This window comes from Leucopleurus acutus, assembly GCF_964270905.1.
Source record: "Leucopleurus acutus genome assembly, chromosome: 11".
Taxonomy (NCBI): Eukaryota; Metazoa; Chordata; class Mammalia; order Artiodactyla; family Delphinidae; genus Leucopleurus; species Leucopleurus acutus.
The window spans coordinates 17915094-17934689 of record NC_139152.1 but is presented as its reverse complement, the minus strand read 5'-3'; the positions used below and the strand labels follow the sequence as shown (position 1 = coordinate 17934689).

Genomic DNA, 19596 nt, shown 5'->3' with positions numbered 1-19596 from the left:
ATTCAGAGGGTGACCAAAAATGCACTGCTGGAACATTTACAAGCCCGACGGCCTAAGAATTAGATTCTAGTTTACCCTGAGTTAGCCTGCTTGCCTTTGGCCATGACACACAGCTTTTTACCGCCTGGGCCTGTTCATCCAGAAAGCTCGAGAAAGAATATCCAAAGCCTAGTTTGGTGCTCAGCACTTTAACTTCTATCATTTGCAAGTATCACATCTTCATATTTTTATCTTCTTAAAAAGTTTGTGAATTAGGTTTAAAATTACTGTGTAACACTTTTTCATTATCATTTGCTTTTTTTTGGCGGCAGGGGGACACCATAGAAATAATTAAAATATGACATTCACTTTACTCATTTCTTTTTCTTAGAACTTAAGTGGAAAATTAGCAATGAGAGTTAATGTTCAGTAAAAACTCAGTTTTCTCCATAGACCTTCAACTTGTGTTCTTTTCCATGTGGAATGCAGCAGCCAAAAACTATAAACAGGAAGCAGCCTGGAAGGTATCACCTGGACAGCTACGAGCAGTCAACACGACGTCTGCATCCCGTGGAGACCGAGGATATTGCAATAAAGGTTATTTTATTTCCTGAATTCTTACATGAATAGAAACATTGATGTTACTATTTTATGATGAAGTTCTGCAAAAGTGTCCTACATTGTGTCTTTAAGGTCTCTTTAGCATGGTCACTCATTCTCATAACATTTTCAAACATATTCTGATAAGTTTATAATTCTCAGTGCTGCCTTGCCTCCCAGCCACAGCTTTGCTCCAGCAGTTGTTTAAATAACTGGAGGATGAATCTTCCTTCTGAATCTGCGTTAGAAGCTAGTGTCCAACGTATTCCCACTCGTACTCTTATGTTTATCTACCAAGTAGATTAATTTCTAGAGAACGCCCATATACAGGTCCAATTTTTAAGGAAGTAGATTAGATTGCAATTATCTACAACCAGGAAAGGCTTAGACCTGGGTTGTGTGCTTCCACCCAGCTTCCCAATACTGCCTTTGACTCATCTCAAACAGCCTTTTTCTTTTTTTAACATTTTTATTGGAGTATAATTGCTTTACAATGCTGTGCTAGTTTCTGCTATATAACAGTCAGCTATATGTATACATATATAGCCATATCCCCTCCCTTTTGCATCTCCCTCCCCTGCTCCCTATCCCACACCTCTAGGTGGTCAGAAAGCACTGAGCTGATCTTCCTGTGTCATGCAGCTGCTTCCCACTGGCTATCTATTTTATATCATTTGGTAGTGTATATATGTCAATGTTACTTTCTCATTTCGTCCCAGTTTACCCTTCACCCTCCCCGTGTCTTGAAGTCCATTCTCTACATCTGTGTCTTTATTCCTGTCCTGCCCATAGGTTCATCAGAACCATTTTTTTTTTTTAGATTCCATATATATGTGTTAGCATACGTTTTTTAAAATTTTATACAGCAGGTTCTATATTACTTATACATTTTATACATATTAGTGAACATATGTCAATCCCAATCTCCCCATTTATCACACCACGACTCCCCGCCATTTTCCCCCCTTGGTTTCCATACTTTTGTTCTCTACATCTGTGTCTCTATTTCTGCCCTGCAAACCGGTTCATCTGTTTTTTTGACTTACTTCACTCCATATGACAGTCTCTAGATCCATCCACGTCTCTACAAATGACCCAATTTCATTCCTTTTTATGGCTGAGTAATATTCCATTGTATATATGTACCACAACTTCTTTATCCATTTGTCTGTCAATGGGCATTTAGGTTGCTTCCATGACCTGGCTATTGTAAATAGTGCTGCAATGAACATTGGAGTGCATGTGTCTTTTTGAATTATGGTTTTCTCTGGGTATACGCCCAGTATTGGGATGGCTGGGTCATATGGTAATTGTATTTGAGGTTTTTAAGGAACCTCCATACTGTTCTCCATAGTGGCTGTATCAATTTACATTCCCACCAACAGTGCAGGAGGGTTCCGTTATCTCCACACCCTCTCCATCATTTGTTGTTTGTAGATTTTCTGATGATGCCCATTCTTACTGGTGTGAGGTGATACCTCATTGTAGTTTTGATTTGCATTTCTCTAATAATTAGTGATGTTGAGCAGCTTTTCATGTGCTTCTTGGCCTTTTGTATGTCTTCTTTGAAGAAACGTCTATTTAGGTCTTCTGCCCACTTTTTGATTGGGTTGTTTGTTTTTTTAATATTGAGCTGCATGAGATGTTTATATATTTTGGAGATTAATCCTTTGTCTGTTGATTCGTTTGCAAATGTTTTCTCCCATTCTGAGGGTTGTCTTTTCATCTTGTTTTTAGTCTCCTTTGCTTTGCAAAAGCTTTGAAGTTTCGTTAGGTCCCATTTGTTTATTTTTGTTTTTATTTCCATTACTCTAGGAGGTGCATCTTGCTGTGATTTATAGCAAAGAGTGTTCTTCCTATGTTTTCCTCTAAGAGTTTTATAGTGTGCGGTCTTACATTTAGGTCTCTAACCCATTTTGAGTTTATTTTTGTGTATGGTGTTAGGGAGTGTTCTAATTTCATTCTTTTACATGTAGCTGTCCAGTTTTCCAGCACCACTTATTGAAGACGCCGTCTTTTCTCCATTGTATATCCTTGCCTCCTTTCTCATAGATTAGTTGACCATAGGTGTGTGGGTTTATCTCTGAGCTTTCTATCCTGTTCCATTGATCCATATTTCTGTTTTTGTGCCAGCACCATATTGTCTTGATTACTGTAGCTTTGTAGTATAGTCTGAAGTCAGGGAGTCTGATTCCTCCAGCTCCGATTTTTTCCCTCAAGACTGCTTTGGCTATTCAGGGTCTTTGGTGTCTCCATACAAATTTTAAGATATTTTGTTCTAGTTCAGTAAAAAATGCCATTGGTAGTTTGATAGGGATTGCATTGAATTTGTAGATTGCTTTGGGTAGTATAGTCATTTTCACAATATTGATTCTTCCAATCCAAGAACATGGTATATCTCTCCGTCTGTTGGTATCATCTTTAATTTCTTTCATCAGTATCTTATAGTTTTTTGCATACAGGTCTTTTGTGTCTCTAGGTAGGTTTATTCCTAGGTATTTTATTCTTTTTGTTGCAATGGTAAATGGGAGCGTTTCCTTAATTTCTCTTTCAGATTTTTCATCATTAGTGTATAGGAATGCAAGAGATTTCTGTGCATTAATTTTGTATCTTGCAACTATAACAGATTCATTGATTAGCCCTAGTAGTTTTCTGGTGGCATCTTTAGGATTCTCTATGTATAGTATCATGTCATCTGCAAACAGTGACAGTTTTATTTCTTCTTTTCCAATTTGGATTCCTTTTATTTCTTTTTCTTCTCTGATTGCCGTGGCTAGGACTTCCAAAACTAGGTTGAATAATAGTGGCGAGAGTGGACATCTTTGTCTTGTTCCTGATCGTAGAGGAAATGCTTTCAGTTTTTCACCATTGAAAATGATGTTTGCTGTGGGTTTGTCATATATGGCCTTTATTATGTTGAGGTAGGTTCCCTCTATGCACACTTTCTGGAGTGTTTTTATCATAAATGGGTGTTGAATTTTGTCAAAAGCTTTTTCTGCATCTATTGAGATGCTCATATGGTTTTTCTTCTTCAATTTGTTAATATGGTGTATCACATTGATTGATTTGTGTATATTGAAGAATCTTTGCATCCCTGGGATAAATCCCACTTGATCATGGTGTATGATCCTTTTAATGTGTTTTTGGATTCTGTTTGTTAGTATTTTGTTCAGGATATTTACATCTATATTAATCAGTGATATTGGTCTTTAATTTTCTTTTTTTGTAGTACCTTTGTCTGCTTTTGGTATCAGGGTGTTGGTGGCCTCATAGAATGAGTTTGGGAGTGTTCCCCCTTCCTCAATTTTTTGGAAGAGTTTGAGAAGGATGGGTATTAACTCTTCTCTAAACGTTTGATAGAATTCACCTGCGAAGCCATCTGCTCCTGTGCTTTTGTTTGTTGGAAGATTTTTAATCAAATTCAATCCATATTTTCTGTTTCTTCCTGGTTCAGTCTTTGAAGGTTATACCTTTCTAAGAATTTGTCTATTTCTTCCAGGTTGTCCATTTTATTGACATAGGAGTATTGGCTTGTAGTAGTCTCTTAGGATGCTTTGTATTTCTGTGGTATCTGTTGTAACTTTTCCTTTTTTATTTCTAATTTTATTGATTTGAGTTCTCTTCCTCTTTTTCTTGATGAGTGTGGCTAATTGTTTTTCAATTCTGTTTATCTTCTCAAAGAACCACCTTTTTGTTTTATTGATCATTGCTATTGTTTTCTTTGTTTCTATTTCATTTATTTCTGCTCTGATCTTTATGATTTCTTTACTTCTACTAACTTTGGGTTTTGTTTGTTCTTCTTTCTCTAGTTCCTTAAGGTGTAAGGTTAGATTGTTTATTTGAGATTTTTCTTGTTTCTTGAGGTAGGCTTGTATTGCTATAAACTTCCCTCATAGAACTGCTTTTGCTGCATCCCATAGGTTTTGGATGGTTGTGTTTTCATTGTCATTTGTCTCTAGGTATTTTTTGATTTCCTCTTTGATTTCTTCAATGATCTCTTGGTTATTTAAAAACGTATTGTTTAGCCTCCATGTGTTTCTGTTTCTTACGTTTTTTTACCTGTAATTGATTTCTAATCTCGTAGGGTTGTGGTCCGAAAAGATGCTTGATATGATTTCAATTTTCTTTTCTTTCTTTTTTTAAATTTTTTTTAATCAGGGAAATATAAATTTTATTTATTTTATTTTTTATTTTTTTAATATCTTTATTGGGGTATAATTGCTTTACAATGGTGTGTTAGTTTCTGCTTTATAACAAAGTGAATCAGTTATACATATACGTATGTTCCCATATCTCTTCCCTCTTGCATCTCCCTCCCTCCCACCCTCCCTATCCCACCCCTCCAGGTAGTCACAAAGCACTGAGCTGATATCCCTGTGCTATGTGGCTGCTTCCCACTAGCTATCTACCTTACGTTTGGTAGTGTATATATGTCCATGCCTCTCTCTCGCTTTGTCACAGCTCCCCCTTCCCCCTCCCCATATCCTCAAGTCCGTTCTCCAGTAGGTCTGTGTCTTTATTCCTGTCTTACCCCTAGGTTCTTCATGACATTTTTTTTCTTAAATCCATATATATGTGTTAGCATATGGTATTTGTCTTTCTCTTTCTGACTTACTTCACTCTGTATGACAGACTCTAGGTCTATCCACCTCATTACAAACAGCTCAATTTCGTTTCTTTTTATGGCTGAGTAATATTCCATTGTATATATGTGCCACATCTTCTTTATCCATTCATCCGATGATGGGCACTTAGGTTGTTTCCATCTCTGGGCTATTGTAAATAGAGCTGCAATGAATATTTTGGTACATGACTCTTTTTGAATTATGGTTTTCTCAGGGTATATGCCCAGTAATGGGATTGCTGGGTCATATGGTAGTTCTATTTGTAGTTTTTTAAGGAACCTCCATGCTGTTCTCCATAGTGGCTGTATCAATTTACACTCCCACCAACAGTGCAAGAGGGTTCCCTTTTCTCCACACCCTCTCCAGCATTTATTGTTTGTGGATTTTTTGATGATGGCCATTCTGACTGGTGTGACGTGATACCTCACTGTAGTTTTGATTTGCATTTCTCTAATGATTAGTGATGTTGAGCATCCTTTCATGTGTCTGTTGGCATTCTGTATATCTTCTTTGGAGAAACTTCTATTTAGGTCTTCTGCCCATTTTTGACTTGCATTGTCAAATAGCCTATTTTTTTTTAAAAGTTATATTATTGAAGTATAGTTGATTTAAAATGCTGTGTTAATTTCTGCTGTATAGCAAAGTGACTCAGTTATACATATATATATATATATATATATATGTGTGTGTATATATATATATATATATATACATACATTCTTTTTCGTATTCTTTTCCATTATGGTTTATCAGCAGATGTTGAATATAGTTCCCTCTTCTATACAGTAGGACCTTGTTTATCCATTCTATATATAATAGCTTGCATCTGCTATCTGAAACTCCCAATCGATCCCTCCCCCACCCCTCTCCCCCTTGGCAATTACAAGTCTGTTCTCTATGTGTGTGAGTCTGTTTCTGTCTCATAGATAACTTCATTTGTGTCATATTTTAGATTCCACATATGAGTGATATCATATGGTATTTGTCTTTCTCTTTCTGACTTACTTTACTTAGTATGATAATCTCTAGGTCCATCCATGTTCCTGCAAATGGTATTATTTCATTCTTCTTTTTATGGCTGAGTAGTATTTCATTGTATATATGTGCCATATCTTCTTTATCCATTCATCTGTTGATGGACATTTAGGTTGTTTCCATGTCTTGGCTATTGTGAATCGTACCACAGTGAACAGTGAGTGAAGGTATCTTTTCGAATTATAGTTCTGTCTGGATATATGCTGAGGAATGGGATTGAAGGATCATATGGCAACTCTAGTTTTAGTTTTTAGAGGAACGTCCATACTGTTTTCCACAGTGACTGCACCAATTAACATTCCCACCAATACTGTAGGAAGGTTCACTTTTCTCCACACCCTCTCCAACATTTGTTATTTGTAGACTTTTTAATGATGGCTCTTCTGACTGGTGTGTGGTGATACCTATGAGGTGATACCTCATAGCTTTGATTTGTATTTCTCTAATAATTAGTGATGTTGAGCATTGTTTCATGTGCCTGTTGGCCATTTGTATGTCTTTGGAGAAATGTCTATTTAGGTATTCCTGAGGAAATCAACAAAAAATACCTAGAAACAAATGACAATGAAAACACGATGACACCAAACCTATGGGATGCAGTTCTAAGAGGGAAGTTTATAGCAATACAATCCTAGCTCAAGAAACAAGAAAAACTCAAATAAACAACCTAACCTTACACCTAAAGCAATTAGGGAAAGGAGAACAAAAAGACTCCAAAGTTAGCAGAAGGAAAGAAATCATAAAGATCAGAGCAGAAATAAATGAAAAAGAAATGGAAGAAACAATAGCAAAGGTCAATAAAACTAAAAGCTTGTTCTTTGAGAAGATAAACAAAATTGATAAACCGTTAGCCAGACTCATCAAGAAAAAGAGGGAGAAGACTCAAATCAATAGAATTAGAAATGAAAAAGGAGTAGTAACAACTGACACTGCAGAAATACCAACGATCATGAGAGATTACTACAAGCAACTGTATGCCAATAAAGCTATTATATATAGAATGGATAAACAAGGTCCTACTGTATAGAAAAGGGAACTATATTCAACATCTGCTGATAAACCATAATGGAAAAGAATATGAAAAAGAATGTATATATATATATATATATATATGTATAACTGAGTCACTTTGCTATACAGCAGAAATTAACACAGCATTTTAAATCAACTATACTTCAATAATATAACTTTTTTAAAAAAATAGGCTATTTGACAATGCAAGTCAAAAATGGGCAGAAGACCTACATAGAAATTTCTCCAAAGAAGATATACAGAATGCCAACAGACACATGAAAGGATGCTCAACATCACGAATCATTAGAGAAATGCAAATCAAAACTACAATGAGGTATCACCTCACACCAGTCAGAATGGCCATCATCAAAAAATCTACAAACAGCTGTCACTGTTTGCAGCTGACATGATACTATGCATAGAGAATCCTAAAGATGCTACCAGAAAACTACTAGAGCTAATCAACGAATTTGGTAGAGTAGCAGGATACAAAATAAATGCACAGAAATCTCTTGCATTCCTATACACTAATGATGAACAATCTGAAAGAGAAATTAAGGAAACACTCCCATTTACCATTGCAACAAAAAGAATTAAATACTAGGAATAAACCTACCTAAGGAGACAAAAGACGTGTATGCAGAAAACTATACGACACTGATGAAAGAAATTAAAGATCATATAAACAGATGGAGAGATATACTATGTTCTTGGATTGGAAGAATCAACATTGTGAAAATAACTATACTACCCAAAGCAATCTACAGATTCAATGCAATCCCTATCAAACTACCAATGGCATTTTTCACAGAACCAGAACAAAATTTTTCACAATTTGTATGGAAACACAAAAGACCCCGAATAGTCCAAGCAATCTTGAGAAAGAAAAACAAAGCTGGAGGAATCAGACTCCCTGACTTCAGACTATACTACAAAGCGACAGTAATCAAGACAGTATGGTACTGGCACAAAAACAGAAATAATAGATCAATGGAACAGGATAGAAAGCCCAGAGATAAACCCACGCACACTTGGTCACCTTATCTTTGACAGAGGAAGCAAGAGAATACAATGGAGAAAACATAGCCTCTTCAATAAGTGGTGCTGGGAAAACTGGACAGCTACATGCAAAAGGGTTGTTTGTTTTTTGTTATTGAAACTCAGCCGTTTGTACTGTTCCCAAGCATGAGTGCTTCATAGAACAGGCCACCACAGGAACACAGGCTGAGGACTGAGAGTTGGGATCAGCCCCAGGAAGGCATCAGGGTTATGCAGGAACCAGAACAGATGCCTGCAGCAGTCAAGGGCCTCTGGACATCATAGCCAGCAGAGTCCTGGAAATTAGCTGTTTAGAAGACTAGCCGCATTGGCTGCTGGGGCTGCACCACTCCCTGCCCTGTCCAGTCAGAGTGAGGGATGCTCAGTGAGTGGTACAGTAAAGCCAAGAACCACATTTAATCCTCCTCTCTCTCTCCTTATTGCCTGACACCATACCTGTCCCACAATAAACTTTTAGCAACTGGAGCAAATGCGTTACTGGATGGAATAAGCTAATGCTAGCCTTCCCTTTGCCATTAATTTGATGTGTGATTTGGGCAAATTGCTTCTCTGAGCCATGGTCTGCTCCTCTTGAGGTGGGGATGCCATTTTAGTATGGTTGTTTTGAGGATAAGGTATAACACTTGTGAATTTCAAAGAGCTGTAGTTACTCATTTTTAAATATTTATTTATTTAGTTAGTTAGTTTTGGCTGCGTTGGGTCTTCGTTGCTGCGCACGGGCTTTCTCTAGTTGCGGTGAGCGGGGGCTACTCTCTGTTGCGGTGCACGGGCTTCTCATTACGGTGGCTTTTCTTGTGGCGGAGCACAGGCTGTAGGCACGCGGCCTTCAGTAGTTGCAGCATGTGGGTTCAGTAATTGTGGCTCTCGGGTTCTAGAGCCCAGGCTCAGTAGTTGTGGCTCGTGTGCTTCTTAGTTGTTCCGCGGAATGTGGGATCTTCCCGGACCAGAGATCGAACCCATGCCCCCTGCATTGGCAGGTGGATTCTTAACCACTGTGCCTCCAGGCAAGTCCTGTAGTGATTCTTAATCTTGGCTGTACATTAGAATCACATATATATATATATATGTATATGTGTATGTATGTGTGTGTGTGTGTGTGTGTGTGTACATATATATATATATAAAAATATATATATATATATAAATCTGGGCATCATTTTTGAAAACATCTCTAGTAGTTCCCTAGACAATTAGAATGTACAAGTAGGGTGTGAACTAAGCTATGAAAAAGTAAGTAATGAGAGACTAGAAAGGGTCTTCTATGCTGCCAATTCTCAAATATGCCCAGAAAATAACAATATATTAGTGACTAAAAAAAGTGTTTTTTAATTGACATTTTCTATTCAGTGTAGTGGGAACCTAAAAATACATCTTTTCCATGTGCCGTCTTCAATTTATTTTCATTTTTCATGGAGAAAAGGGAGGTTATCATGATTTTTTCCCAGAATTGACCCTTCATGCACCAAAAAACCCACAAAAAAACAACCAACCCCTGCTCATCAATGGCCTGGAGTGTGCTGTTCCACTGAATGGCCACTGCAGTTTCAAGTACCCCTTCAAGCTCCAATTCACCATTTATTCATAATGGAAATTCCCAAATTGGTTATTACTCATTTGTATTTTTGAAATCTTTTTTATTGTGAAATACAACATATCTACAGAAAAGTACATACAACATGTATGCACTGTTAAATGAAAAAGTAAATACCTGTGCAACCACTACCAAGTGAAGAACATCATCAGCTTCCTCTGAAGGTCCCCCCAGCACACACTTTAGCTGCACTCTCTCTATCTCTCCCCTGAGATATAATCGCCACCCTGACTTTTGTGGTCATCATTTCCTTGATCATCCTTCTATGTATGCCTCCCTAAAAATCTGCTTTATTTTTTTAAGTTTTGAATATGTGCGTGTACGTGTATGTGTGTTGCTTCTGCTCAACATTATGTGGATATAATTCATCCATGTTGCTATGTGAAGCTGTAATTCATTCATTCTCATCACTGTGTATCATTTCATTGTATGAATATACCAGGATTTATTGATGTGTTTTACTTTTGATGGACTTTTGGTTATTTTTTTTGAGGCTGTTGTGAACAATTGCTGAGTCATAGGGCTGTACATCCTCAACCTTTCTTCACAATGGCCAACTTTTCTCTAAAGTGGTTGTGCCATTTTACACTTCCATTAACAGTGATTGAGGGACTTCCCTAGTGGCGCAGTGGTTGAGAATCCGCCTGCCAGTGCAGGGGACACGGGGTTCGATCCCTGGTCCTGGAAGATCCCACATGCCATGGAGCAGCTAAGCCTGCAAGCCACAACTACTGAGCCCGCATGCCACAACTACTGAAGCCCGCTCACCTAGAACCTGTGCTCCGCAACAAGAGAAGCCACTGCAATGAGAAGCCCACGTACCGCAGTGAAGAGTAGTCCCCGCCCGCCGCAACTAGAGAAAGCCTGCGTGCAGCAACGACGATCCAATGCAGCCAAAAATTTAAAAATAAATAAAATACATAAATTTATAAAAAAGAAAAATAGTGATCGAGAATTCCAGTTGGTCTCCCTCTTCACCAGGGCTTCCAATATTTTGCCAAAATGTGTGTTGTGTGTTGGGAGGAGGTGCAGTTGTATCTTGCTGTGGTTTTTATTTGTAATTTTCTGGTTTCTGATGAGGTTGAGCACCTTTTCCTATATATAATGACTATTTGGGTTTGGAGCTCCTCTTGTGAATTGCCAGGTTATTTGTTCCCCCTGTTTAAAAAAATTCTGGGTACTACTTTGGCAGTTATATATGTTACGGAATTCTTTTCCCACTCCATAGCTTGGCTTTTCACTCTCTGTATGGTATCAGAAATTCTTAATTTTAATGTAATCTAGCATAGAACTTTTCCTTTATGGCTAATGCTTTGCTTTTTGCCTCCTTTATGAAAACGTTTTTGGGAACTTTCCTGGTGATCCATTGGTTAAGACCTCACTTCCAGTGTTGGGGGCTTGTGTTTGATCCCTGGTTGGGAAGCTAAGACCCCACTTGCCACGTGGCATGGCCAAAAATTAAAAAAAAAAAAAAAAAAAAGAAAGAAATCTTCTACCAAAAGATATAAAGATAATATTAGTTCTTAAAATCCCTGGACCTACACCTTTTGCTTTTAGTACTTTAATTGACCTAAAATCTATTTTTGTGGTTGGTATGAAGTAAGGTTGTGATTCAGTAGGGAAATCAGTAATAAATAATTTTAGCTGTAAGTTTAGCAGTAGTGAATTTAGTGATAGTCATTTTACTGCATTTAGTAGTAAGTCGGTAAGGTCGGATTTAATTTTTTATATGATGTCGGGTTGTCCAGGCACTGTGTATCAGTCACCGTACCCACTGACTTTTAGTGCTGTCTTGTCACACAGATTTCTTTCTTTATTTTTCTCTGATTTGTCTGTCCAGTATTCCACTGTTGTGATTATTATAGCTTTCTAATAAACACTGACATTTTTTAGGACAAGTTCTTACACCTTATTTTTTTTCTTCTAAAATATCTTAGCTATTCTTGGCCCTTTTGGAAGGAAAGAAGCTTAGGTGCTCCGGAGTGTATATATCTTTTTGTACTTTTCCTTATACTTTCACTAGACATTTCCTTACTCCTTGCCTTAATGAGGTTTTTTACAAACTATATTTTAATCAGCATTTTTATTTATTTTTGGCAGGAGAGAATGGACAATGGTGTGTGGAAGGTCCTGCCTTTAGATTTTCAAAAAACTATTTCAATTGAGGTGAAATTCACACAGCATAAAATTAACCATTTTCAAGTCAACAATTCAGTGGCCTTTAGATTCCCAAAGTTTTACAACCATCCCAGCTACTAGTCGCAAAATATTTTTATCACCCCAAAAGGAAACCCCGTACCCATTAAGCTGTCACTCCCCATTTCCCCCTTTCTCTTACCCCTGCCAACACCAATCTGATTTCTGTCTCTACGGATTTACCTATGCTGGATATTTCATATGAATGGAATCGTGCAGTAGGTGGCTTTTTGCATTGTCTCTTTCCTGCCTTTACATTTTAATTCATCCTTTCCCTTTATCCCTGATCCTTATACCTATATCCCCTCATCCTCCCAACATTACAGTGCCAGCAATAATATGCTCAATATATGCACTTAAATACACTCATATCCCTGTGAAATATGTAGTATTGTCATGAACATTTATATTTTCAATTTCCTGAAATTGTTTGCTCCTTCTAGCTGCACCACTGCATTCTATAGTATGCACCCCTGCCTTTTACTTGTCCCCTAGTGATGGCTGCTGGGTTGGCCTCCATCCTTCCTCCATCACAAACCATGCTGTGATAACCATCTTTGTACCTATCCTTTTATGTACCTTTGCGGAGATTTATATATTAGCTGATTTTCCAAGGTCAAACAGCTAGTTTGGGAAGCCAGGATTTTAACCCTTATGGTGGAGAGGTGAGACGATTTTGTAAAAGGGAGGAGGGAATGGAAGGGCAAATCACAGCGGGAGGAATTCACTTTGACTCTCCTCCATCCCTCTCAAGTGAGCTCTGTTCACTCTTATACTTCTGTGTAGGACCAAATCAGGAGGTGACACTGTATTCTTCTGGTTCTTCCCTGCTGGTTTCCAACCACATCTTTCCTCTCTCACACTCTTGTGAAGCTGTAGCATGTTGTACCTTTCTCACGTCTGTGATCAGAGGACCTCATAATCACTCACCCACCTTCACTGAAGATTTAGGTGCCTGTTTCCGAGTCCAGCTTTCTACCTTAGTAAGTGCCACACCTGGATGTGATTTAAACTTCCAGGTTCACAGCCCATCTAGTATCCCAGCCCCCAAGCCCCTTAATTGACCACCCGTCCATTTCCACAAACTCACCTGCATTCACACTTGGCCACCTCTTAGACGCACAGCCCCTCTGAGATCTTAGCCTCTGTTATACCAGCCAGTCACCGACATCACAGCCCTACCCTCCAGCTCCCTCAGGGCTTCACCTTCACTGGCATTGGCTTTTTTTCCCCCACATTATTTTTTATTTTATTTATTTTTTATACAGCAGGTTCTTATTAGTTATCCATTTTATGCATATTAGTGTACATATGTCAATCCCAGTCTCCCACTTCATCACACCACCATTGGCTTTTAACTTCATTGCAACCTGCGGTAACTTGAGCCCCTTCTTTCTCCCAGCCCTTTCACATCCTTCTGTAGCCATGCAACCCCATGCCTTCTGCGCTCCTGTACCCAGGGTGCTAAGTTCTGTGGAGAAAACGACTTAATGGTACAAGTTGGCATGGCCAGAGCTTCATTACCTCCACCCTCGGCTGACTCTCTATGGTTCTTGGCAATCCTTTCCCATGCCTCCCTTCAGCATGATTCTCCATCACCTACAGTAGCTCTTCATCTGTCACCAGTCTCCTCCCACCTCGTTCTCTCTCTCCTTTGGCCACCTCCTGTTTCTACAGATAACCTTCCCTTTCAGTTCATTGAAAACGTAAAGGTTGTTATGGAGGGCCTCTCAGTTCCCTGCTGACCCTCTCCCCAGCCCATCTGTATTTGCACCTCGTTTAGCCTGCTCTCCACTTTCTCTGAGAAAGAGGGATTCTCAGCCTTGAAGACGAGATTTTCTTTGAGCATCCTTTGTCACTTAGCCACTGTATCTTAAACCTCTGCCCCAGCCAGCTTTATCATTATTTCTCATAACATGCTTCATGGTTTTCTGATCCTGAACCTGTTCTCACTGTAACTCTTTACTCAGAAATACCTTTGCTGAAATTCAGCATATTTTCCAAAACTAGCTCAAAGGCCCTCCTTTTTCAAAATATTTTCTTTTTTTGACTCATCTCAGATGTAAATGATTTTCCTTATGAACTACTGTTGCACTTTCGTCTGTCTGCCCCTCTGTTTGTTACTTAGCCCATACTCTCTTGCCTTGGTTTACTACTCAATTGACTGTAAGCTCAGTTGAGCAGGGAAGCAGGGAGGATGCATTATACCTTCTTTGTAGCCCACATCAGTCCTAACGCAGGACTTCACATTGACTGGGTGCTCAGCAGGTATTTGTAAAGTGATTAGTTACTAAGCCCTTCCAGGCCACCCTCCTTCCAGGACTAATTTCATGCATATCTATGTGATGGATGCCATACATTAAATGCCATACATTTTCCACGCTAGAGAAAACTTACATGGAAAAACATAATCTAGCCTTTTCAGGTAACTTTTGCACTCTTTAGTTGTTCATTTTAAGAGCTTTTAAAAGATATTTTTAGTTATAATTTAGATATTACCAATCTATTCTGCAAAATTCCTGAACAAAAATGTGCTTAGAAATTTCATCACTTGGGGTTTGGAAAGGAAATATTAATTTATGAGCAAAGTGCAGCCTTACTTTAGTTTCCTCTAATTTTTCAGGTACTTTCTCTCCCCTCATCTGTCTCTGTTCACCCTTCCAACCCTTGGGTTCTGTTATACCTCTTTCGTTTCCCATTTTTGTAGCTGTTAAAACTATCAAGTTTTCTTGACACATATTAAAACAATAGATTGCTTTGGATGACTCTAAGGTCTTTTTGTTTGTTTGCTGGTTGTTGAGGTTTATACCACCAAGCAATGTTGCCTCATTTTTGTGCTGTTTCTTCCTCCCCTTTACTTTTTCTTTTAAGATCAATGAAGAGTGATAAATCCACATAGTTCAGGAAACTTATTCATTACAAAACCTTCCTTCTTAGCTAGTGGAGTCATTTTGTTGGAATAATTTGTAGTTATTTCTGTTCTTTACTTTGCATCACAGGATTCTGGGAATTGCAGCAGTGTGAAAATCATCAGTGTAGCAGTTACACTGGAAAATATTTGGGTGATTGATTTTGAAGAATGTTCACATATAAATGATCCCAAATTTTCAGGGAAAATTGTTGGAATTTTTAGCATTCTTCATAATACCATTAATTCAAAGACCCTCCTCTCACTTCCATTCTTTTTGTGTTTCATTTATACCTCTAAGCAGTTATAACTCTGAATTAGAATTTCAGCACTGTGTGTTCTACTGTGTTGAAAGTCTTACAGTGCTTTATAAAGAAATCTATTTTAATTGGAATAATTCTCTAACACCACATATTTACATAATTTTATAATTTAATTTCTGTATTCTTATTTTCTAGGTCACAAATGGGTACTTTTCATGGGGCAGTGGTTTAGCTACCTTATCTAATATAAATATCCGAATTCCAACAGGTAAGAATCATTTGTTACTCGGGTTTGTAATTGTTAACTATCATGACCATGGTTTTCCAACATAACTGAGACTAACAAAAGGAGAGAAAGACTTTTTCAAGACAAACATAACTAATATTTATTTGCACCATGAAGCTCATGAACCCCTGTATCACTGTGAGGATGACTGGGAATTATAAGACCTGCCTGCCTTACACTACAGAGTGTGGACTTTTGGACAAGTTATTTACCATCCAAATGAATTGCTTTCAGTTTATTTGCTGATTTGTGGCATTTAAATAATGGAGTAGTTCATTTCTCATTTTTTTGAAGAAAGAATTTAAAGAAAGGATGTATGAGAAAATAGTTTTCTATCCCTGAGGAAACCTGATGAAGTTTTCAAGATATTTAAGACATAAATACCCGGTATTTTTATTTAAAATGTCTAGATAATTGAATAGAATTAGGTTTTTGACTTGACCTCATGGTCAGTAGTTGGGATTTTTCTATTATACATGCACATCAAAGTATTTTAAGAACAGCCCCCAAATCATTTTAAGCCCAATTACCTATTTTAGTCAAAATTGCCTTTTTCTCCTGAATGAATTGAATAATAAAGGTAACAATAATCTAGATGATTTATGCAAGTATTTCACAGCTTTCTTTACTAGTGTCAGTTATTCTGAGAGTTTTAAAAATAATACATCAAGACCTATAGATTTTAATTTTTCTTCTATTTTCCAAAAAACTTAGTATCAGGGAAGGGAGCTGTTTAGAATACTTTATTGCTGGAGACCAAAACTGGCCCATTGATTGTGAAACATCAACCTCTTCTAAATGTGTTTTGATTTTATTTTACTAAGTGAATTCCATCTCATCCTGTTATTATCCTTTGTTTCTTTTCTGTAGGTCAGTTAACCATGATTGTGGGCCAGGTGGGATGTGGGAAGTCCTCTCTTCTCCTTGCCATCCTCGGTGAGATGCAGACAGTGGAAGGAAAAGTTCACTGGAGCAAGTATGTGTATTTTTAATTAATTTCTATTGCTCTGTCGTACATCTGATGATCTCTCAAGGGAAGAAATTAGAGCAATAGATTTCCGTGTTAGGAGTCTGAGGACCCCTCAGAAATAAGCATAGCTTAAAAAAAGATCAAATTAGTGGAAACTTTAAATGTTGTAAATTAAAAATTATAAAGCAATTTATTACAGAGGTTTATCAGAGAGAAACTTGTATGTTGCTTTTAAGTAAGATTGGGATTGTAAAGATAGATTTTGAAAGTTATATGGGTAACACTCAAAGAAATACAACGTAAAAATTCATCCCATAATCAAAGAAGTTATGGAAAACTTGCATTATTTATAAAGCATATGTGCACACAGAGCTTTAGTGGTCCAGTATTCAGAGAAGAAATATCAAATAATCTTTTCCAAACTCTTCATAAGGGGCTGAGAAATCAGCCTTTTCTCTTCACATCCAACTTAAACTAGACACTAGAAGTGTCTAGTTAGGGACATGACTGGATCAGACTAGTGTGTTGTGCAACCCCAAAGACATGGTGCTTCTTCTGTATATTTGAATGGTTGTTTGGGGTTCTTCAGAGCACATTGTAGTAATAAAGTGACTCAGAACCATAATATTATATAATTGTGTAATAAAGAATGAATCATATTTCTTTAGTTTGATCTACCTGGTAGACCCCCCTCCCCCATTAGCAGTTTATGGAGAAATTGTTTACAGTTTATCTAAGATATTGGATTATAGACCAGTGGTTCCCAACCAGGTGTGATTTTGTCCCTAGTGGACATTGGGCAATGTCTAGAGACATTTTTGGTTGTCATTCTAGGGGAATTGGGCTGCTACCGATCTAGTTAGTGGAGGCCAGAAATGCTACTAGACATCCTACAACGCACAGGACCGCCTCCCCACAACAAAGAATTATCTGGCTCCAGATGTCAGTTGTACTGAGGAAACCTTGCCCTAGACCTACACATGTCCTTTAATATCATTTAGTTCTTATCATTGTAAGTTCCATTGTGGCTTAATCTACTGTTTACATACACAGGCATCTCTTAAGAATGAGTTAAAAACTATTTACAGGCATTTTTAGAATAGACTCTATTTTAAACTCCAATTAAGAGACGGAGATGCTTGGATGTGAAATTTGAGCTGGAAACAGCAGAACTATAAATCCTATTTTTGGTATCCTTGGTGAAAGAAGGAGGCTGAGAAATGTTGAGGGTACAGTTTATTCCTGTTGGAGTGGTAGACATGAAACTGTTTAGTGCTTACCCAGTAGAGAGCTCGGTAATAGCTGTTCCCTGCAGTTTGCTTCATGATGGGTCCCTGTTGTTCCCTGAAGTCAGATGCTAGGTGGTGTGTACCCTGCCACCATCACCTGCCATCTTGGATGGATGCAGGCTTTGAGAAGCAGGTTTTACTGGATTAACTTATATTGTATGACATGTACGGCTATAATGAAGTTATTTGGGTTTTGTTTTTACCTTGTTTCACTAGCATTAAAACAGAGAGAAAGAATGAGAGAATGTGACAGAAAAAGCATGAGATTTTATTTTCATATCTCTAGAATGTTCTTAAAATCTAGTCTTCTCTAGTATTACTTAAGATTAGCTCCACTTGGGCCAAATTGACTCCCAGTATTATCACTAATAATCATTATCATTTTGTTAGTGGATAAATAAATGATATGGGAATTAGGAAAGTATTTTACACAGTCTACTTATTTATTGAGTTTCTAAGCAAGATACATATATATATATGGGTGTATATATATATATATATATATATATATATATATATATCTTAAGCAAATTTATACCATTTATATCCTATCTAATTTCATGAAAGTTGTGAATTATTTTATATAACATACTATAATAAAGCCTGAAAAATAAAGATATCAAGAAGGAAAATAAGGTTTAAATAATAATCTGAGCAATTAATAGGTAGAAATCCATGCATTGGAGTCTTGCATGTTTATAACACATGGGTCCCAAATTCCACTCTGAGCTTCATGAAAGCTAGTCAAAGAGGGAAACGAGATAAAAAACACACAAATACTTAATAAAGTTTAAGGTTTTTTTTTTTAAAGAAATAAGAAAGAAATATCTCCCATGGATCCTAATTTTAAAAAAGCTAAGAAAAGGTTATATCTTAAAGTCAGAGCCAATAGAATGAAGATGTGAGAAAGGATTTAAGAAAATTCTAAGTATTTATAGAATCACTATAATTTAAAAATCATCCCTTTATGAATACTTGCCTTAATAGACAATAATCCCATCTCTTCATGGCAGAAAGGACTGAAATTTTCTTCAAAAAATATTTGGGTTTATCTGACACACACACAAATTAAAAACTAACCCCTTAAGAGATTAGATAAGCTAACAGAAGTTTTATTTTTCTTTATTTACGAGAACTACTTAATTTTTTTCCATGGTATCCTTAATATCTGATAAAACGTATTTTCAAATCAGGAATGTTCAGAGAATACTGACCCTTTTAAAAGAGTTATTTGCAATGAATTTTCATCCTGGAAAAAAAAATGGTGCCTAGTCCAATAAGGAAAGGCATATAAACGTTATTAGAATAAAGCTAATTTAGAAATTACCAATATTGATAGGTTGATGGTGTGTAAATGCAAAGAAGTACTTTACCGCAGCAGACTGAATTGTTTGCCGAATTTTTAAAGCTCAAAACAAAATAAAGCAAAGCAATAAACTAAATGTTATGGTAAAGCACCAAGTGCCTTGCTGTCATTCTTTCATCACTGCACGTATCTCTGGTTGCGTGAATTTTATTTTTAAATGTGTCCTCATAGATGGCAGGACCAAAGTCCTGTAAAGTACTCTGTCCTGGTGCAGCAAGAAATATTTACTTTGGGTGGGAGAGAAGGCACTGTTGCTCATCCAGGACAGACCTACATGGGTAGAACTTGGTACACAAAGAAATTTATACATAGATGCCTCCTTGGCAATTGCTATGTTTGACCTAGTCTGACATGCAGTAGCCCCAGAAGAGAAAGGAGAGAGAGATGAGGCAGGGACTGAAAAATTCTCCAAACT

The 19596-nt window shown here is 37.3% G+C and overlaps 1 protein-coding gene across 1 annotated transcript in view; it reads left to right on the top strand.

Annotated features, from left to right (window-relative positions):
• The window catches only part of ABCC9 (ATP binding cassette subfamily C member 9), a 147304-nt gene that overhangs the window by 46855 nt on the left and 80853 nt on the right, over nt 1–19596 (top strand). Inside the window, exons 17-19 of the mRNA XM_082849932.1 lie at nt 469–576; nt 15466–15538; nt 16427–16532. Of these exons, the coding sequence (XP_082706058.1) occupies nt 469–576; nt 15466–15538; nt 16427–16532 (287 nt within the window). The remainder of the gene's footprint in view (nt 1–468; nt 577–15465; nt 15539–16426; nt 16533–19596) is intronic.